The sequence below is a fragment of the Megalobrama amblycephala genome, linkage group LG16 (genome assembly GCF_018812025.1).
Source record: "Megalobrama amblycephala isolate DHTTF-2021 linkage group LG16, ASM1881202v1, whole genome shotgun sequence".
Lineage (NCBI taxonomy): Eukaryota > Metazoa > Chordata > Actinopteri > Cypriniformes > Xenocyprididae > Megalobrama > Megalobrama amblycephala.
Genome location: NC_063059.1, coordinates 28,882,198 through 28,905,434, shown reverse-complemented (window position 1 = coordinate 28,905,434; position 23,237 = coordinate 28,882,198). Strand labels below are relative to the sequence as shown.

The 23,237-nt window shown below is 37.0% G+C and overlaps 1 protein-coding gene across 3 annotated transcripts in view; it reads right to left on the bottom strand.

Moving 5' to 3' along the window:
* esamb (endothelial cell adhesion molecule b) overlaps nt 1-23,237 on the bottom strand; it is a 44,592-nt gene that overhangs the window by 6,722 nt on the left and 14,633 nt on the right. Inside the window, exons 2-5 of one of the 3 annotated variants that reach the window (XM_048161860.1) lie at nt 8,551-8,696; nt 4,544-4,745; nt 4,305-4,460; nt 611-655 (exon numbers count right to left, since the gene is read on the bottom strand). In XM_048161860.1, the coding sequence (XP_048017817.1) occupies nt 611-655; nt 4,305-4,460; nt 4,544-4,745; nt 8,551-8,696 (549 nt within the window). The remainder of the gene's footprint in view (nt 1-610; nt 656-4,304; nt 4,461-4,543; nt 4,746-8,550; nt 8,697-23,237) is intronic. The other 2 variants (XM_048161861.1, XM_048161862.1) reach the window with 2 other exon arrangements.

The following is a 23,237-nucleotide window of genomic DNA, read 5'->3' as shown; positions in this document are numbered from 1 at the left end:
ATGCGCGAGACATCACTGCCGTTGTCAGAGTTCGATCAGACCTCACTAAGCGAGTGCTGAACGCAGTTGGACATAGTTGTGTTTTAGAGGTAAAAAATGATATAAATACTGTTCGGTTTCTCACACAAACCGATCGTTTCGTGTCTTAGGACATCAATGTGTCGTCATGAGCCACAGGGTTTAATTTGGACTTGTCTATGCAAGGTTTTCGACTCTTATTGATCCAAGTTCCCATTCACTCACATTATTTGACTGACAGACGGCAGCGGTTGGAGTTAAAAATCATAATTTGTGTTCTACTGAAGAAACAAAGTCACCTACATCTTGGATGCGCTGGGGGTAAGCAGATAAACATCTAATTTTCATTTTTGGGTGAACTATCCCTTTAATGCATCCTTGCTGAATAAAAGTATTACTCTATTATTTAAAAACAAAACAAAAAAACATACTTACCCCAAACTTTTTGAATGGTATTTCAAGTAGTTTATAATTAGTTTTTCTTCCAGGAAAAAAACTGAGCAACACTGCAAGAGTGAACTGCACATTTAATGTGGCTCTAAAGAGTGTATCTAAAGGAGCTCTCTCTCTATCCTAGGGTCTGTTCCCTTACCCAGGTATCCCAGTACAAGCACAGGCTGGGGGCAGGACCTCCACTCTGTGAATGCGCAGATGAGAGTAACAGAGAGAGGATGAGAGGAAGACAGATGACCAGGAGAACACTATACACAATGTCTTTCCTGGGGGGAGAATTACTGAGCACCTCGCCTCCCTCGGGACTCTCATGTCAGGAGAAAACCCGGGAGACTCACGTGCCTAGGATCAAGGAGGAAATTTGCTGCATGGTTGATAAGTATAAGCCTGCTTTAATGAACAGCTGGCACTGCAGTGTATTTCGACTAAAGATTTGTGCTGATAAAAACTGACATGTCAACAAAAATCATCATGATATACTTTTGGAAAAACACATTGGATACTTAATGCATGTTTCTAGTTATGTAGCTGTAGTATGTCATGCATGCTTTGGACTTGAGAGAATGTGCCAGTACTGCAGAAATGTTGAAAGACGTTCCTGGCACTCAGTCAAGGTCAAACCTGCCGTGTTCAGAAGCTGATGGGAAAGTGTCTCTCTGGCTGCTCTGAGGGTAATGGAGCTATTTTCACTTCTCCTTAGGCCAAAGAGAGGAAGACATGCTAAATCAGTGATAAATGATGCCTGTGCTCTTCCAGCATCTAACCAATCTCATCGAGATAATAAACTGCCTGAGTACAGAGAAAAAAAGATGATACTAGAATAATAACCAAAAATAAAACCAATATAACACAGTCATGTACTACTGTCCACACATTTGGGGTCAGTACAATTAAAAAAAAAGAAAAAAAAAGAAGTCTCTTAAGCTCACCAAAGCTGCAATAATTTGATCCAAAATACAGTAAAAACAGTAAAATTGTAAAATATAATTAAAATTTAAAATAGCTGTTTTCTATGTTAATATATTTACAATGTAATTTATTCATGTGATTGCAAAGCTGAAGTCTTCAGAGTCATATAATCCTTCAGAAATCATTCCAATATGCTGATTTAAGTAACATTTCTTATTATTACACATTTTGCAAACAGCTGTGCTGCTTAATATTTTTGTGGAAACTATGATACTTTTTTCAGGATTCTTTTATGAATAGAATGTTTTGTAACATAAATGTCCTTACTGTAACTTTTGATCAATTTAATTCAAAACAAATATTGATTTCTTTAAATTAAAAAAATCATACTGACTACATACTTTTGAAATAGCTTTTAAAAATAGCATTTTGTTCTACAACATGACAAATAACATAAACAACATAAATAACATGAATTTTGAAACTGTTGTTTGACTTAAAATGTCTGCTGCTAACAAGTAGCTACATTTAAAGGGTTAGTTCACCCAAAAATTAAAATCCTGTCATTAATGACTCACCCTCATGTCGTTCCAAACCCGTAAGACCTTTGTTTATCTTCAGAACACAAATTAAGATATTTTTGATGAAATCCGAGAGCTTTCTGACCTCCCTATAGACAGCAACGTCATAACCAATTTCAAGGCCCAGAAAGGTTGTAAAGACATCGTTAAAATAGTCCATGTGACTACAGTGGTTCAACCTTCAAGCGACAAGAATACTTTTATAAAATACAGACTTTAATGAACAATTTCTTCTCTTCCCTGTCTGTCTCTGACGTTCCATCGGCCAATACTGAGCCGGCGGTCTGACGTAGAGCCCAAAACCCTGTGTTTACTACGTGAACAGCGTAGGAGACTGCTCAGATAAATATCTTAATTTGTGTTCTGAAGATGAACAAAGGTCTTATGGGTTTGGAATGACATGAGGGTGAGTAATTAATGACAGAAATTTCATTTTTGGGTGAACTAACCCTTTAAGTTAAAGGGTTAGTTCACCCAAAAATGGTTGACTGTCTAAAACGGTTGACTGATTTGTACACCATTTAAATTCCCAAACTCACAGAGGAAAGTCCTGGGGGAACCCATGGTGAATTAGCCTCCTGGGTTGGTCTACATATTGATGTCAAAACTTAACAGCATTATAATCATATTCTAATTCTGTTTTTCGACCTAGATATAGATATAAACCAGTTAAAGGTGCCATCGAACGTTTTTTTACAAGATACAATATAAGTCTAAGGTGTCCCCTGAATGTGTCTGTGAAGTTTCAGCTCAAAATACCCCATAGATTTTTTTTTTATTAATTTTTTTAACTGCCTATTTTGGGGCATCATTAAATATGAGCTGATTTATGCTGCGGCCCCTTTAAATCTCGTGCTCCCCGCCCCCGGAGCTCGCGCTTGCCTTAAACACCGTAAACAAAGTTCACACAGCTAATATAACCCTCAAAATGGATCTTTACAAAGTGTTCATGCATGCTGCATGCATACAGTACATCGGATTATGTGAGTATTGTATTTATTTTGATGTTTACATTTGATTCTGAATGAGTTTGAGGCTGTGCTCCGTGGCTAACGGCTAATGCTACACTGTTGGAGAGATTTATAAAGAATGAAGTTGTGTTTATGAATTATACAGACTGCAAGTGTTTAAAAATAAAAATAACGGCTCTTGTCTCTGTGAATACAGTAAGAAACGATGGTAACTTTAACCACATTTAACAGTACATTAGCAACATACTAACGAAACATTTAGAAAGACAATTTACAAATATCACTAAAAATATCATGATATCATGGATCATGTCAGTTATTATTGCTCCATCTGCCATTTTTCGCTATTGTGTAATGCCTTGAACATGGGCTGGCATATGCAAATATTGGGGGCGTACATATTAATGATCCCGACTGTTACGTAACAGTCGGTGTTATGTTGAGATTCGCCTGTTTTCCGGGGGTCTTTTAAACAAATGAGATTTATATAAGAAGGAGGAAACAATGGAGTTTGAGACTGTCCATGTACTGAACTCTTGTTATTCAACTATGCCATGGTAAATTCAATTTTTCATTCAGTGGCACCTTTAAAAATATAGAAAAGCAGTTAAAAACAATTTTAAAAAGAAAAGAAAAAAGAAGTACTTATATATGTATATACAGTAAGAAGAACCTGATTATTGATAAATCATTTTAATGCAGTATAGCAAATAATTTGTAGCCTGACTGGGTTTTTTTTTTTATTAACATCTTCTTTAGCTTTGCAACAAGATATAATTGCATATTAATTGCTAAATTAAATAATTGTTGACAGGATGACCTTGAGATGACAAGATTATCAGTGTTAATTCTTCAATTTAACCAGTTTTTAATTGTATTTTTGCCATACAATTATGCTATTTGAGCACTTAATAGTTATCTAAATATCTTTAGTTTGCTAAAGTATAGTGAGTTTTAATGCCAGTGTATCTCTTTAACTAAACTAACATTCAAACAAAGAAAATTAATACTTTTATTCAGCAAGGACACATTCATTTTAAATACATTAAAATATTTTAAATTGTAATAATGTTTCACAATATTACTATATTTTTGATCAAATAAATGCAGCCTTGGTGAGCATAAGAGACTTTCATTAAACAATCTTACCAGCCCCAAACTTTTGAATGGTATAGTGTACCTTCTAAATTAACCACCTTACAACCATTCAAATATATTTCAACCCATACAGCAAATTCAACACATTTCAGTGAAATTATCATTAGTGGACGAAAAATAAAATCCAAAAATCTTTTAAATGAATCCACAGAAGCTCCTGAATTTGTTCTTAGATAAAGAAAGAGAAGCAAACATACAGATGCAGGAGACTCACTTTGCATGGGAGAGAAGAAGACCTCAGAAAGAGGAGCTGCTTTGGTCCATTTGTACTGAGGAACAGGTTTGCCATAGCTGGATTTACAGCTCAGTGTTACATTTCCACTCAGTACAGGATTTCCTGTCATAGAGCATATGGGTGCAGATGGAGGAACTAGAACAAACAGAGAAAGAAATCATGAGATAGACAGTTAAAGGCCATAAATATGTTAATATAAGCACATTTTGTCAATGTACCTTTAACATTGAGGTTTAGTTCCCCTAACAGGCCTATACCTCCTGGGATGATGACATTGCAGATGTAGCGCCCGGAGTCAGACTCCTGCGTGTTATTTATGTAGATGGACAGATTGGCAGAAGGCATAGACATGGCAAAACCCACCCGCTTCCGAAAGTCAGCACTACCGATGCCAATCTGTCCTGAGGAGTAGGAGATGACCTGCAGTGCGAAAGCACACAGAGACACCTTAACACGCAATAGTGGTGTTTTGGGTCCAAGAGGAGAAGACGGACCAGAGGGGCCCAAAGGTAAATCAGTGCTTTATAAGTACTAATAAACAGCCAATATGCAAGCTAATAAGCAACTAGTTAAAAGTGAGAATTGTTCCCCATACTAAAGTGTATTCGACCACATGAGCGTTTACACTATGAAAGCAATCTGGAAGAGGTCAAAAATGGACAAGTTTAAAATGTTTTAGACCCTGTTTACACCTGTATTTAGCGTTGTCCACATGTAATCTGATCGACCAAAATGCATCTTAATACCAGGTGTAAACAGGGTCTTTGATGAATAGAAAGTTCAAAAGCACAGCATGTATTTTCAATAGATTTTTTTTTGTAACAATGAAAACGTCTTTAGCCTGTTCACTTTTGCTGAATAAAAGTTAAAAAAAAATTTACTGATCCATAACTTTGAATAGTGTACATAAACCTATACAGGTGCTGGTCATATAATTGGAATATCATGAAAAAGTTAATTTTTTTTATTGTAAATTATTTTTAAAAATGAAACTTTCCTATATTCTAGATTCCCTACATGTAAAGTAAAACATTTCAAAAGTTTTTTTATTTTTTTTATTTTGATGATTAGAGCGTACAGCTCATGAAAGTCCAAAATCCAGTATCTCAAAATATTAGAATATTTCCTAAGATCAATCAAAACATGGATTTTCAAAACAGTAAAGTTCAAGTTCTTTAAAGTATGTTCATTTGTGCACTCAATATTTGGTCGGCAGCACATATTACAGCAAATGACTTGCTCCTAGCACAAATTACAGCATCAGTGAAGTGTGGCATCGAAGTGATCAGCCTGTGGCACTGATGAGGCACTATTGAGCCTTCAGATGATCTGTATATTGTTGGATCGACTGTTTCTCATCTTTCTCTTGAAAATATCCCATAGATTCAGGGGTCAGGCATGTTGGCTGGCCAATAAAACACAGTAATATCATGGTCAGCAAACCACTTGGAGGAGGTTTTTGCACTGTGGGCAGGTGCTAAAGTCCTGCTGGAAAAGGAAATCAGCATCTCCATAAATCTTGTCAGCAGATGGAAGCATAAAAGTGCTCCAAAATCTCCTAGAAGGTGGCTGCATTGACTTTGCACTTGATAAAACACAATGGACCAACACCAGCAGACGTCACGGCCCCCCAAATCATTACTGACTTCAGAAACTTCCCCCTAGACTTCAAGCAGCTTGGATTCTGTGCCTCTCCAGTCTTCCTTCAGACTCTGGGACCATGATTTCAACATGAAATGCAAAATGTACTTTTATCTGAAAAGAGGACTTTCGACCACTGTTCACTGTCCAGTTCTTTTTCTCCTTAGCCCAGGTAAGATGCTTCTGACGTTGTTTCTGTTTCAGAAGTGGCTTGGTAGTCCTTTTCCTGAAGATGTCCGAGGGTGGTGACTCTTGATGCGCTGACTCCAGCTTCATTTGACTCATTGTGAAGCTCTCCCAAGTGTTTGAATCGGCTTTACTTGACAGTATTCTCAAGCTTGCGGTCATCCCTGTTGCTTGTGCACCTTTGCCTACCCAATTTCTTCCTTCTAGTCAACTTTGCATTTAATATGCTTTGATATTTCACTCTGTAAACAGCCACCCCATTCAGTAATGACCTTCTGTGACTTACTCTCTTTGTGGAGGGTGTCAATGATTGTCTCCTGGACCATTGCCAAGTCAGCAGTCTTCCCCATTAGTGTGGTTTCAAAGAACAAGAGATACCCGAAATTTATACTGTAGGGGTGGTCATTTAATGAAACTCAAATGTAAATATTCTAATATTTTGAGATACTGGATTTTGGACTTTCATTAGCTGTACGCTCTAAGCAACAAATAAAAAAAAAATAAAAAAACTTTCGAAATGTTTTACTTTACATGTAGGGAATCTAGTATAAATGAAAGTTTCATTTTTTTAAATAATTTACAATAAAAAAAATGAACTTTTTCACAATATTCTAATTATATGACCAGCACCTGTATACAGTATATATCAAAAGGTTATAAAAATTGGAAAAAAAGCACCACTAAGAATATGGAGCAAAAAAATGAAATAAAATCTACAGTATAGATAAACTAATAGGCTAGTAGGCTGTTGGACTTCTAGATATCATTGCATATCAGTAGATTCATATGGTCAAGAACATTAAAATGAGAGGCTTTTGGCACTGGTGAGCGAGTGATTGATGTTAATGATGGAGGTGAACTGTCAAGCTAAAGATAATCCTCAGATGCAAGTGCAGATTTTAGGCTGATTTTCCATTTATTTATGATAATCTAGCAGGCAAAGGAAAACAAGTGAAACTACAGATTATGACAAGCACCACAAATATCATTTGAACACATACAAACTTTGCATGTGATAGATGGCTCGCATGTACAGTAAATCCTTACACATTATCACACTCTGAAGGTGTATTAGCTGACATTTACGTCGCAATCTAAAACCTTCAGTAATAGCGGCTTCAGTTAATCCACTTCTTGCCCATCCATCAAATTCATCACGTGCGTTTTCATAGATTTGACCTTTCAAGTGTTCTATACTCTTTCTGTGACATTAAAGTGAAACCCATCTGTTGAGTGAGCCTGTGATAGAGGGGATGCAGAGGGGAGGTTAGTCTGACATGACAGGTTCATGTAATTTATTAGTCTGCTGATGGAGGACACGTAATCCGCCTCTCTTATTTTCACAATGACAGAAAAAGGAGGACAGATAAAATAAAAGTGACATTAAGATATTGGGTTTCATATATGTATTATATATATTAAATTATTCATAATTCATTGATTTTCTGCACTACTTCTTTTATATTTTCCTTTCTAAAAAAAGCCTGCTTATACTGTATACATTCAGAAGGTCTTCCAGGTTTGTGGAATTGCACGCTGAAATCTGAAACCCTCAGAGCATTTGATCACTGCATTTACAGAATTTACTTTACTTTTAACAAGCGTTTTACTTTTAACAAGCGTTTTCTCAACATTGCAAATCTAATCCTTACCAACACATTAATTATTATTTGAATTGTCACTCAGTGAGTCATTTAAACCATTTACTGTCTTTGGAAGGCTTTTGTCTTTCAAACATATTACAATAGACAAATTCAAGTCATTTCATATTTATATGCAATGCAGGGATTCCCAAACTTGAAATTCCAAATTTGATTCCCAAATTATGTTCATGGTTCTTTGATGTCAGTTAATGGTCACATGACATGCAGGTAAACAAATAAAATATTTTTTTACACCTTTTTTAGTAAGTTTTTGATTTTGAATGTTTTTATTTTAAAATTCTTTATGTTAATTTGACATTTTTATGATTTAATTACTTAGTAGCTTTTCATTAAACTCACAAACCTCAACAGTTCCATCATAAAAAACCCTGACATAATGTAATATTTTAATGCACTTCATGTTGTTGATAACAAAGAATGCAATATAATGTCGTTCTCTTTGCATTTTTATATGAATTTGAATTTTTACAAGATTCTCCTATTGAAATCAATGTGATAAATGAGTTTGGTCAAAAGTAATCTAAAAAGAATCAAAAAGTAGTCAGATTATATTACCTTAAATGTGTAATGTAATTGATTACATTGTGTATATTATATATGGACTTGTAAGTAACACTTATTTGTATATTTTATAATGGGTAAAATATATATATATATATATATATATATATATATATATATATATACATTTTTAGTAAAAATATATTTATAATACTATTTCCAATCATACTCACTTGTTTGGAGTCATTGGCCATGAAGCTCCAGATGACTGTGTTCTTCTCGATGGAGGTGGTGGGGGTGTACCAGGCCTCCAGAACAACCATTTGTCCCATGATTACCTCCATGTCTTTCCGTGGCACCTCGACCCGCTGAGAATCACCTGTGATAGCAGTGAAACAGCCATTGATGGGACTTATCCTGGAGATCAGAGGGCAGGTTCGGCAACAGTGTTTGACTTTTAGGTGACATTATTAAATTGTACGTTTAAAAAGAAAAATCATAATCCTACACAGGCAAAAATTCCTAATCCATCCAAAAACACACACAAAGGGAACCTTTACAGCCCATCGGGTCCCAAAAAAATCATGTACTGAAAAAATGAATAAGGTGATATGAGGCAACTCTTTCAGCAAACTCTGCAGAAAAAAATTCATATTCTTCCAGTAGCAAAGTGCTTCCAAATTCTCAGAGCATAGCTGTGATATGACTTAATTTGATGGATTTAGCAGAGCAATTCTCAAAAACTATTTAATGTAATTGAAGTATTTGATGAGCTCCCATTAAACAACAAAAAACCACAACGAATTGCCAAGCTAGTTTGAGCAAAGAGCAAGAAAAATGCACACAAAAACACAAAATTAACTGGTTAATAAGAAAGAAAACAATCTCCTAAGAACATCTATTGCCTACACATTCAACGGTTCCTCTGATGGAAACATGCTAAATGATACCCTGAAGTGACTAATTAAGCAGGGATCACTCACAGGGCATGAAGTCTCCTGAGCTGCTCAGTTGGAGTTGGATCAACTGATCCCAGCATTCCCAACTGTCCTGGTCAGCCAGTTTGGCGGTGGATCCCTCACTCACAGATAAACGTGGTGGTGAAGCTCCGCTGAGCTGCGCTGCGCTGCACTGCTGCTATATTCCCTTTAATTTCAGCTTTAAACTGAATCCGTCTGTGACGTAAAGATGTCGGTTTCTTGCTTTAGACTGAACGTTGCCCTCAAGCTGTTTTGTTATTGCTCATGAGACTGCGCCTCCATTTTTTAATTTCTGTTGTGAATCTGGACTAGTAATCCTCCAACAATCCGCGGCTCAATCTCGCAACGCTTTCTCCTGGCTCACGTGAAACAAGTCGAGCTCAGCTGGACTTAAAGATGATGTAACCGACGGCTCCTTTGACAACCGCTTTAACTGCTGGACTGTTTTCATTCATATTCTCACAGAAAGATAAATCTCCCAGATTAAAGGATCTGATGGGTAACTGATCTAAAACACATCTATATTTCTTATCATTTATCCTTATTTCACCTCACAGGGGGAGCTATGCATTAGTATATGATCTCCAAATATCATCCAAATATTACTATGTTTATTATTATTATTATATTATTATTAAATGTTTTTGAGCAGCAAATCAGCACATTGGAATGATTTCTGAAGGATCATGTGACACTGAAGACTAGAGTAATGGCTATTATATATTTTTTTTTCTTCAATATAACAGTTCTTACTGTATTTTTGATCAAATATATGCAGTCTTAGTGACCATAAAAGACTTTGTTCAAAAATCTTACCAACCCCAAAATTTGTACAATACATTAAACATACATATCTAACTAAAGACGAGCATAAAGGTGTATTTAAAGCTTTCCTTTGATATTTAGAGGAACAAAATTTACCTCTGATTCAATCATAGTATTACCCAAAACAGTATTGTACTTGTTTCTGTCTGCCAGATTTGTTTTGCACTTTGTCAACCCCTAATCTTTTTAGTGGTAAAAGCTCAATCTTCCCCTTCGTCCCGCCCTGGGACTTTGGAGGGAGTGTAAGTAGGACATGCGTCGCCTGGGCTCATGAAAGCGCTGCGCCGATGTGTGGCGGCTCTCTGATGTGCCTCTGTGTGCCCAGGTTTATCCCTTACATTTCTGAGCCATAGTTGTTTATTAAATCAAGGAAAATCTTCCCTAATCCTGTCACTGGCTCCATCTGTGCAGCTCTACACAGCACCAAGGTGAGGAGCCTGACATGGACACCTTGATTCGAGGATTAGCACGTGGACACATCGCACACACAAATACATGCATGTGTATTTATACAAAATATAGGACCCGTTGGACATGTATAAAAGTTTAGATCTTCATCCTGATTTAAGTAAACAAGCTATGCATTGTTTGTAATGCTAAAATCAGTTGCTGTTGACAGACAACAACACAGATATTGATCTCTGGGATTGATATTCACATCAGTCTTACATGTGCACCGTAGTATTTTATACATTCAAAAAGCAATGGGTGAGGAACATCTTTTGGAACTGCGTGGGACAAATAACCCTAAATCATCCTAATCACTCCTAAATTTAAAAACCAAACTAATGGATGGAAAAAATGATCACGCAGTGAAGTGCAGACTATTGCAGTTACAGAAGGCCACCTAGTGAGGGCAGCACAATACTGCAAGATGCAAGAAATTAAAGATGATAGATGAGTGTAGATAAACAGATTTAACAGGGTATATATCAATGCCACTGAGTCTCATGTGCATTCAAAGGAATCAGATATCCAGAACAGGCAACGATCTATAAAGCAGATTTTAATGTAGTGTACTTAGAATTTGTCTCAAAGGACAAATTCTATATAATATTATTTAAAAAAGAAAATGTTTAGATATAAATTAATTATATGACCAATAAGAATATCATTTTATTCAAAAATAATATAAATTATAATAAACTGTATATTGAAAAGTCATTATTCACTGACAATCTTCCCATCCAGTAAGCTGTCAGCTCAAGAACTATTGTGACCAGATCACCAAGTCAGTAAGTTTAAAGGGATAGTTCACCCAAAAAAGAAAATTCTGTCATCAATTACTCACCCTTATATTGTTTCACACCTGTATGAGTTTCTTCTTTTGCTGAACTAAAAAGAAGGTATTTTGAAGAATGTCTTTAACCAGATACTTGGCGGTAGCCAATAGGGGCTTTTGCATCAAATAGTTCAAGGAACGCAGTTATAGGAACTAGCCTCTAGGATAGTTCCCCTGAGAACTAATTTCTCCACCGGGCCATGTTCCTGGTTGCATTTGCACCGAGAATAGGAACTCTGAATTGGCCGACAGTGCCGTCTTTAAGCGCAGCATTTACAAACGCTAAAAACTGGTGAATGGAGGATGCCGTGAACAGAGCTGTGCTTGTTGTGTGCCGTAGGTTTCCTGATAATCAAGATGGAATGTAAATATCTAATTTATGCGACTGAAAAAGCAAAAAGTGGGGCTAAGAGATGAAATCTCCTATGACAACTTTCAGTAGTACATATCATCAGGACGGAGAAAAGAACACAACACTGCAGACAACAGGTAAATGCCGTTATCGCTGTTTTCCATGTTTATGAAGTAAATATGTTTACACGGCTTTTTAAAAATGCCGGGTGCCGGAGTTTGACATGCGATTGACCAATCAACGTACATTTATGTCACTGATAGTTCCTATAGTGCTCGTTTAGACCCTACTCTGAAGTAGGAGCTAATTTAGTTCCCCCAAAAGAAGTTCCTAGAACGAAAATCGTTCCTAGTTCCTGCGGTGTGAACATGACAAAATCCGGGTACTTCAGCCGATAATTATAGAAAAGGTTCCCCTATTGACTTCCATAGTAGGAAAAATAAATACTATGGAATTCAATGGCTGCAGTCAACTGTCTGGTTATCAACATCTTCTTTTGTGTTCAGCAGAAGAAAGAAACTCATACAGGTTTGAAACAACATAAGGGTTAGTAAAAGATGACAGAATCTTCAATTTTGGGTAACCTATCCTTTTAACTGAGCGCTGACTATATAATAGTCATATAATATCATATAATAGCATTCAGATTTGGACTGACAAAAGGGTAAGTAAATAAGGATGATGTTACAAGAAAGTGTCACAAATAGAATACAAGTAACTAACTTCATCTAAAGGTTCATTGTCAACTTGTAGGCCTATCTAAACTCAAAAACTGGCAAGCAGCTTTTATCAAATGTCCTTCCTGAAAAGAAAAAAACCCTTGAGCCGGGTGTAGATAGGAGCCTACTCTCGTTAAACAGAGACCCATTGTCTTCTAATATAATCTCCTCTTTTGCTTGTCTCCGGCTCACAAGGGTTGTCTGATAAAGCTTTAGCATGAGCGATCTGAGCCAGCCTTAAAATACCTGCTAATCTTGGGCAGCTGCACATTAGAAAGCACTTTATTGAGGTATGAGTGATGTGGCTCAGGTCTGATGAGTACGACTAACCCTTCCCATTTGATTTTAGAATCCATTGTTAGGGGAACGCTGGGTTTAATTATCAGAGTTTACCTTGAGTGCTGAGAGTGAAGTCTGCGGTATATGGTGACACTGAGTGAAGTCTGCAAGGGCTCATACTGTATGTGCAAATATAAATGCTCTCTTCTAAAGGAGTTTGTGGGTTAAGCAAGAGTTTTCTGGCAGATGGCAACTGAACAATAAACATCTAGCGAAGGTTCCTTTAAAAAGGATTACATCAGTTTAATCTTTAGTGCTATTTTAAGCAATTGTCAGTGTGTTTTCACATCAAAGAGCCTCTAAATTCTTTTAAGTTTAGATCGATTCTTCATGCATACATAGACACAAACAAGCTGTCGTCAGGGGAGGACAATCAGGAACACTGTCCTGGGCCTACCAAGGTCTTTTAGGTTCTCAGGCCCTGTAAATTTTAGCAATGGTCCGGACAGAGCACAGTAGCTACTACCTACATAGGCAGCACTCTAACCACAATGTAACCTTTTAAGGCCCTGTTTCCACCCGATATTAGTATGCATTTTGGTCGATCGGATCACAAGTGGACCAGGGAGACACATACCCGTTTACACCTTTAATCCTTCTCTTTTGTCCACTTTCAACCACGTCTGTCCTGACTTCTTCGAGGGGAGGGTCTATGGGTGGGTAAATGTATGGTTTTTTTTTCAGACTCTTACATCTAATGGATAAAATAAGCTCATGCAATTTACATATGAATGCGACCGGAGACGACGGACATACATACAGAGAGTAACAGCTTTCGTTTCAGCCGCAAGATACAGTGAGTGCTTGTTAGAAAACAGGAATGGTGAGAAAACTTGGTATGTTTTGTGCTTGGTATGTTTTTGTCTTCAAACCAAACTTGGGTCTTTAGCCGACAAAGTTTAAATCCCAGAATGATTTCTGAAGGATACAATTGAATGCATTTTCGACTACCTCTGGAAGTGGTCGAAAATGGACAAGCTCAAAACGTTATACACCTGTATTTAGTGTTGTCCACTTGTGATCCGATCGAACAAAACAGATCTTAGGACCATGGAAACAGGGCCAAAATGTCTCACTCGGAACACTTTATATAGGCAGCAACTCTACATGCCACTAAAATAATGCTTCAAATGCAAAGGGTATGGGCATGTTGCTAAGCTAACAATGTCATATAGTAATAAGAATAAAAAAAAAAAAAAAAACAAGCACTTTATAATTTACACTTTGTTCAAAAGTATGGGGTTGGTGACATTTTTTAAAATATTTTTGAAATAAGTCTCTTATGCTCACCAAGGCTGAGTTTATTTAATCAAAAATACAATTGTAATAATTTTTTCAGTTTGAAAATATTTTAAAATGTAATTTATTCCTGTGATGGCAAAGCTGAATTTTCAGCAGCCATTACTCCAGTCTTCAGTGTCACATGATCCTTGTCCATGAAAGATGAATGTCATGCTGCCAAACATGACTAAAATGAAGGATATTGGAAGCTTCCTATCTTTTGGAACCGCCTTCAGGTCAGCAGTTTGCCTATGATGATTTAAAATCCTGTCTAGACAGTCAGCGCACTAGTTTTGAGCAGAGCCTTTTACCTTTTCTCATCTCAGCAATTCACCCTTCCACTCTCTTTTTGCACACATACACCACTATAATAACTAATATTAATCTTAAAAGAGAATAAATTGTACAATGGAGGCCATACATTGTGACATGACATTATGGGAGAAGGTAAAATAGAATGACTGCCGGGCTTGAGAAAAACTTATCGGACATAAATATGGTCTTAAATCAATGTGACTCTTTTTTGCTCTCAGTCATCATGACCCAAGCTGTCAGCTGGCCTTTCAAAGAAACTGAAAGAACAGAAATAATACCTCAATATATAGAGAGTTAATAGACTCTACAAGTTCAATCAATAACCGATCATAAAAACACGAGCAGACGCTGTGGTGCAGACAGATATATAGATTTTCAATAAACGCCTTTAGGGGACATTACAACTGGTTTTGAATAATCTGAGCGGCAACCAAGATCATTATATTGTTTACATGTCTGGCTGCTCTTAAATTGGCGCACATGATTTGTTTTGATTGCTATGTTGGTCTGGGAGAGTTCTATAAATCTAAAGAGTGCTGCCTAGAGTGTGGAGAGCATCAATCAGCCTGAATGTGACGGGCTTGAAGTGCTCTCCATCTCTGCCACTCAGGTCCACGGGAAGAAAATTATGCCGTTCCACAAAGCTACTCTCTCCGTAGCCTCCAGCATATGGACACAATCTCCTCCTACAAATCTGTGCAGAAAATATTAATCCATGCAACAGGCAGATGGATCGTGCATAAATTATGTATAGAGTGCAAACTCAAACTGAGGAATTACTCCAGCAGTCTAGCGACACGTCTGACGTTCAACATCAAAATCATGCTCATCAGGTTCTCGTGAAGGAAAGTCAGGAGAGAAGATCATTACAGACTCTGTGGATGGAATGTGATTCACAGAGATGTGATTAGGGTTGGAGTCAGAGGAAATTTAATGGCCATAAAAGGCTATCAGAAGAAATGATGCTGCATGTTGCCTCGGGTCTTGTAGATAAGTATGGATGGAAAACAGTTCACACTTTCTTTCTGTAAAAGATTGCAGAGACAGTTTTATCAAAGGCCCTGTTTATACCTGGTATTAAGATGCGTTTTGGTCGATCGGATCACAAGTAGACGAGGGAGACACGCTCCCGTTTACACCTGCCTCTTTTGTCCACTTTCAAACACTTCTGTCCTGATTTCTTTGAGGGGGAAGTCAATGGGCAGGTAAATGTATGGGTTTTTTCAGATCTTTCAGTCTAATGGACAAAATAAGCTCACGCAATTTATATATGAACACGCACAGATGGCGAAAAAACATAAGGAGAGCATCAGCTTTCGTTTCTGCTCTGACGGCCACAAGACAACGCCGAACGCTTTGAGTGTGTGTTAGAAATCAGGAATGGTGAGAGAACATTGTGCTTGGTACATTTTTCATCTTTAAACCAAACTTGGGTCTTCTGCCGAGAAAGTTTAAATCCCATCTGGCTAGTGTGCTTCTCATAATGTTTATGCATTAGGTCAGTAGGCGGAGAGTAGGCGGTCTTTTGTGGCTGTTCGAACACAGTTGAATGCGTTTTTGACTACCTCTGAAAGTGGTCTAAAGGGGACAAGCTCAAAACATTTTAGACCCTGTTTACACCTGTATTTAGCGTCATCCACTTGTGATCCAATTGACCAAAACAGGATAAAAAAGGGATAGTTCACCCAAAAATGAAAATTTGATGTTTATCTGCGTTCAGCGCTCGCTTAGTGAGGTCTGATCGCGCTCTGACAGCGGAAGTGATGTCTAGCACTCATTGAAGTATATGCACGAGACATCACTGAACGCAGTTGGACATAGTGGTGTTTTAGAGGTAAAAAATGATATAAATACTGTTCGGTTTCTCGCACAAGCCGATCGTTTCGTGTCTTAGGACATCAATGTGTCGTCACGAGCCGCAGGGTTTCTTTTGGATTTGTCTGTGCATGCTTTTTTGACTCCTATAGTCCAAGTTCCCGCTGACTTGCATTATACCACTGACAGACGGCAACGGTTGGAGTTAAAAATCATCATTTGTGTTCTACTGAAGAAACAAAGTCACCTACATCTTGGATGCGCTGGGGGTAAGCAGATAAACATCAAATTTTCATTTTTGGGTGAACTATCCCTTTAAACACAAGGTGTAAACAGGGCCAAAGAGTGCTCACAGTAAACTGTTGTACTTACAGGTTCTGGGTTTGTTTGCTTCACATTTATCATTTTGTTTAAATAAACCCAAAAGCTTTGAATCATGGGAAGTCAGTCATAGCATAGTAGGTTCACAGATCAAAGAATCACAGCTGACATCCTGCAGAATCTTCATTAAAACAAGGAGAGAAAAACGTAAAATACAGAGAAGAATTCTTATCAGCAAATACTAATACTAGAGATGATATACTGGGATCAGAATGTATCCAGTAATGAAATTGGCTTTATTAGACACCCTCCATCTGCACACACTTAACAGATGTCCATCATCTAATCATACGCAGGTCTGTGAAGCTCGGCTTCAGGGTGGGCTGTCTGGATTATAAAAAGAACAGAAATGAAATCTAAACTAAATCATTGAGACCTTAAATCTGACTCTCCAGCCATGGGCTGTGGGATAAATATTTAGATGTCAGCGAGGGGAAAGGATGCACTGTCTTTTCATCTCTTGGATGTATCATTTCCAGGGAGATCAGACAGCTGCTATGGCAACCTCAGAGCTGACATCATCTTTGAAAGTTTCATTGGGAGGTTAATTAGGCCGTTGTTCAATCGAACATAAGTATACAAAAATATATACAATATACACTGGTAAGACTTTTAATGTTTTAGAAAGAAGTCGCTTGTGCTTGCCAAGGCTGCATTTATTTGATCAAAACTATGGTAAAACAGTAATACTGTGAAATATTATTACAACTAAAAATATCACTTTCTATTTGAATTAATGTAATTTATTCTTGTGATGCAAAGCTGAATTTTCAGCATCATTACTCCAGTCTTCAGTGTCACATGATCCTTCAGAAATCATTGTAATATGCTGATTTGCTGCTCAAGAAACATTTATTATTATTATCAATGCTGAAAACAGTTGTACTATTTTCCAAACAGATGGTCCAATGTGGGTACAGCGTAACATCAAACAGGTATAAATTCATTTCTAATTGAAAATAAATCTTTTCATTACTACTGGAGCTGCTAGTTTGCTAAGTAACAAATGATTAATAAACAGCAAGCACAAACTATGCAAAAGCGGCAGCCCTTCGGGTGCACTCAGTGTCCCAAGTCACTCGCTCCTTTTCATTCACTCCTTCAGTGGACTATATTAGTGGAGTAATGTAGGGAATAGTGAATGAGGGTATAGGGGCCAATTTTGAACACGGCTCACGCAAGTTACGTAAGAAACATAAACCAAGGGATGGTGCAGTTTTTATACAAGTACATGTCTGACATAAGGCTCAAAAATAGAACTAAAAAGCTTGATCTGACCTAGACAAATTAGAGGGCCATTGGGAGCTGGGATGAATGCAAGAGGTCTGTGCCAAAATCCCACAGGGCTGCCCCGTACAGCTGTGGGACAGAGTGGACCCCGTGCTGAGGCTCAGGTGTTTCATACAGTTGCCAAGCAAGAGCAAAGGAGCTCAAAGCTAGCAAACAGAAACATGGAGCATTTCGTCATGCGCTCCAGTGGAGAGCTGGAAAAGCTTCAATATATGGGTCACATCCAAATCAACCATCGGGCCTTCATTTAGTGCCATTACTAGAATACCCTCCTGGGATGGGAATTTAGACGAAATTGTCCATATTAAATGAACAATACCATTCAAAAGTTTGCTGTCTGTAAGTTTTTTTTTTTTTTTTTTATGTTTTTGAAAGAAGTTTCAAAGGCTGCATTTATTTGATCAAAAAAATACAGCAAAACATTAATATTCTGAAATATTATTACAATATAAAATAACTGTTTTCTACTATTTAGAATGTATTTTGCTCCTGAATTTTCAGCATCATTACTCCAGTCTTCAGTGTCACATGATCCTTTTAGAAATCATTCTAATATGCTGAATTGGTGCTCAAGAAACATTTCTTCTTATTATCAATGTTGAAAACAGTTGTGCTTCTTAAAGCTGCTGTCCGTAAGTTTTGCCTCTTTGTCGCCATCTCTGTTTGAAACCTGCAATTGCAGTTATACGCGGAATTATTATCTTTTTGCGTGTTGTGCATCGGCAAGGCTCCTCGGCACGGATAAATCTTATGTTTGCTGTCAGTCACCATACCGGTGTGGATACTGTACTTCGAAATCACAGATTGTAGTCTTGGAAGTATGAACAAAGTAGGAATTTTCACCAGAAAATGTCTGAACAAGTAAGTAACATGTCTGCCATTTTTGTTCTGACCAACTGAGGGAAAAAAACATTAGGCCTACAATAAATCGCGCTACCAATGGTGATTAAATCTAACGATCGCTTAGCTCATATCGCATCAAACCGTGCAAATTATTATTGTGGTTATACTTTGTTCTCAAATCATTAATGTTAACAACATCAGCATTGTGTGACTATGTGTACTTAGTGTATATTAGCGTTACCTGTAGATTTCAATTTCTGTAGTCACTCCGCAGTCCAAAGTCTTTTGCATTTTGACCATGACAATCTCCAGTTGTCACTGATGATTGTTTTTTGAACCTTTCTGGATTACAATCCGCCATAGAAATGATAAGTTTAATTATTCCAGCTGCTGTGAGAAAAGGGTATAAATGATCCGCTAACAGCAGCATCCTATATGCATAGTCTAGCTGGGACTCCTTCCTTTCTGTTTACAGATGTGACGTAATGACGCAAAGACAAACTGCTGCTTTTTGTTTATAATTTTGTTATAAAACATTATAACAACCGTACTGTTGTGAATCGGGCTAAGGTAAGGAGATAGTTTTGAACACTGGCTGGTTATGTGCTTGCTCAAAAATTGATTTTGGATAATTTTTAACCCAAAAAAGTTATGGACTGCAGTTTTAATATTTTGTGTATTTGTATTAGTGATAATTTTTTTCAGGATTTCTATTCTATTTGATGAATAGAAAGAACAGCACATATTTGAAATATAAATATTTTTGTATTATTGTATTTACTTGTATTATTATCAGTAGTAGAAGTAGCAGTTAAAAGTAAAAGTAGTATAAGTATATATTTTATAAGTATTATATAAGCATTATTTTTATTCACGAATACTGTTCACCTATTTGTTTGGTTCAGCATCTGTTCTGATCTGTGTATAACACAAGGACGCTTCACTTGACTGGAGAACTGGGATGGTTGACTCATGGTAGATGATGAGTCACTGTGAATCCATATCATCATTTGCGTCATTGACCGAAACCATTAGTCTGACCTGATCATGTGGATTGTTTTAAGACTGTAGACGTTTTAAGATTCTTGAAGTTTAAAGTGACTCATATGTGGTTTAAATGGCCATTAGCTCAGTTTAGAAATAAAACTGGTAAATTCTAAGTGGAAATCTCCAATCCAACTTTAGAATATAAAGTAATTTAACTGCTTAGGGACATTTCCCCCAGAGAAACCTGTGGTAAAAGGTGTCCTTGCTCAAGCAGGTACCTTCTGGCTACCAACTCTGACTTTAACCACCAAACCTCACCACCCTCATAATAGCTTTTATTCCACATCATGATGTCTCTTTACACATTGCCGTTTCATGACTTGTGTCAGTGCTGCAATGCACCTCAACATACACCACACAAATTGTCTAGACGGTAATTATTTAAAAGGTCAGCGGCAAGCAGGGTCAAAGTTGACTACATTGGGGAACACAGACGCAAATCAGATGAAGAGGCTTTTACAGGAGTTGAGAAACACATTAATGCAAGGATCCTAAATCTTTTGTTTTGCTCCCAGAGACACATGCTGCCTGTTGATGATAAACCATAGGAACGAGCTAGGAAGATGAATGAATCTTATTAAATGCTTGACATGTTTATGACTCTGCTGAAAGGACAGGTTAGGACACCCAGAGGGAGGCATAATAATGTCACAGTGCTTTGCAGTTATACAAACAAAACAAAGTATAAAACTAACAGACCATTTTTACACACCACATATGCTAGTACATAGACAATACAATTGAGAAATTAAATGCATTTCTGTGGTCGTGAGAGGGTGGGCACAATTAGCAGACTGGTGCCACTAAGACCTCAAATGAAGGATACTAGTTTGCTTGTCTAATCTATTAATTTACGCTTGCACTTGTGAATGTATTATGGGTAAAATTGTACCAAATGTCACTTAGGGCTCTCATGTGTAGCCTCCGGTATTGCAGGAGTACCCTACACAAACTTTTGAACGGTATTGTAAATATGTCATATACATAACATGAAACATGTTAATCTTTTGTTGAATCCTAAGCAACTATTAGTCATGATCTGGTGACATGTTTCTTATTAAGCTGTTGCTATCCGTGTAACCCATGAAATTCAAGTCATTAGATGTCACAGATTTCTGTATCCTGTCACATTATCCATAATACATTACTGCAAGACATTCACAACATGCACACATTTAAACAAAACAGCCTTCAGTCTTCACACTGTTGGAGCCACACAACTGTCACACTGAGCTGTGTTTTAATCTGTCAGCAGATACCAGCACTTGCAAAGACTGAATCAGGACAGAACGGCACAGGAAACGTCTCCCTCCTCTAACTATGACACACATACACTATTTAGTTAGTTACTAGACATTCAGCAACACACAGTAGACCAATCACAGTCTCCCTGGAGCAAACCTGAGGTTAAATGCTTTGCTCAAGGGCATAACAGTAATAGGTTTTCTCTCAAGTACATATGTTGCCTCTGTTGCCTCTGCCTCCAAACCTGGGACTAAAGTATTCCATGTGTAGAAAATGGTCATATTAGGACCATGAGCTTATTCAAACTTAAAAATGGCTGTACAAATACTGTTTAAATGCTTACCTTACACTGTAAAAAATGACTGTAAATTTAACAGTAAAAGACTGCAAAAATGCTACAATTGATTAAGAGTAAGATTCTTTACTATATGTTGAAAAATTTTATTAAGTAAATATTGTTACAATATATTTTTTTAACAGTCAAATTAATTTACTGTAAATTTTACCATAAATTTCAAATTTTCATTTTTTTTTTTTACAGTGTAGAAATATGAACTATTGCCCTAAATTATATTCACACACAAGACTATTTATTCTTTGTATGCAACATTGTCTCAAAGGGGAGGAATCTGGTGAAATCTGCAGGTGTTCATTCACTGACGCAGACGGACATCAAGGACGTTAGACAGAGCTCCTTTTAGACGGAGTTCTGAGTCAAAGCTATGAATGTACAATATGTTTATATGTCCTGCAAGAGACCTTGGTCAGAGGAAACACTATTTAATTTGATGAAAACAAAACTCTGAGGGATGGTGGCACACTGTACTGCAGTTTGACATATTGACCTAGGTCAAGTCTAATTTTCACAACCTATGCCATGCAAAGTGTTTTGTTTATTTTCAATCCTTTCTGTGAGCCTTGTTTTCGTTCATGTCAAATAACGTATGGCGTCTACCCCTAACTAAAATCTATAACAGACAATAACAGACATAAAAAATGGATATTTTGACGCTAATAAAAATACTGCTTAAACAGAAACTGAGTCCAATAAAATGAGGAGGATAAATATGGAGGCAAATTTATAATGATGCCGCTTCACCACTGCATCATGGATTTAAGAACCGTAAATACTAAAACAGATGCAAACACACTGACTCATTAACCTTGTCTCATTAGACATGCTTAGTCCACTTTGAGCATTTGTGTTGTATTCTAAATGAAAGCAGCAAAAAATGAAATGTAAAAAAAAATAAAAAATGAAAAACCCAATTTATTAGTTTTTATAATGCAGTGCTGGCGTCTTGCTCAACATGATTCAATATAAGAGTGCAAGACTGGTGGCTTCTGTAAGCCTTTATATCAAGCCAACATATCAAATATTCATTGGTACAGTGTGGATTTCAGACCATTTGTGGCCTTCCATGACTTCCATTAAAAATCATTTTCACTAACTGAAATAAAGCTGGAATAAAATCAAATATAAGCATTAGATAAAATCGTAAAATTAAAATAAGAAATGCTGCCTTGGCAACAAACTGTACTAAATGAAAATTACCTCATGATTTACTCACTCTCTGTATATGACTTTCTTCTTTCAGACGAATACAGTCAGAGATATAATAAATAATGTCCTAACTCTACCAAGGTTTATATTTACAGTGAATAGAGGATGAGATTTTGAAGCCCAAAAAAGTGCAACCATCCATCATAAATATATCCACACAGCTCCAGGGGTTAATAAAGGGTTAATAAAGGCCTTCTGAATTTGAATTTGTGCATTTGTGTAAGAAAAATATCCATATTTAAAACTTTAAAAACTAAAATAACTAGCTTTGGCCGTACGCACAGCGAGAGTAACCTCTGACGCGGTGTAGGAGTGGCATAAGCTTACACGCATCTCGCTGTTCAAATAAATAGGGCTGTGCAACAAACTCAAGCTCCTCTTCTCTTATATCGAAATCCTCTGACCTTTCTTTTAAAAAATTCTTGTTTTAGACTTTAATTCGTGACCGGTGTTTTGTTTTGCTCTCTCCTCTCCGCATTTATCGATATGTCATGCGTCGGGTCAGAGTTCACTCTTTCGCCGTACATCAATGCGTACGGCCATCTGTCGGAAGCTAGTTATTTTAGTTTTTCAAGTTTTATATATGGATATTTTTCTTACAAAAATGCATCGCTTCGCTTTATTAACCCCCCGGAGCCGTGT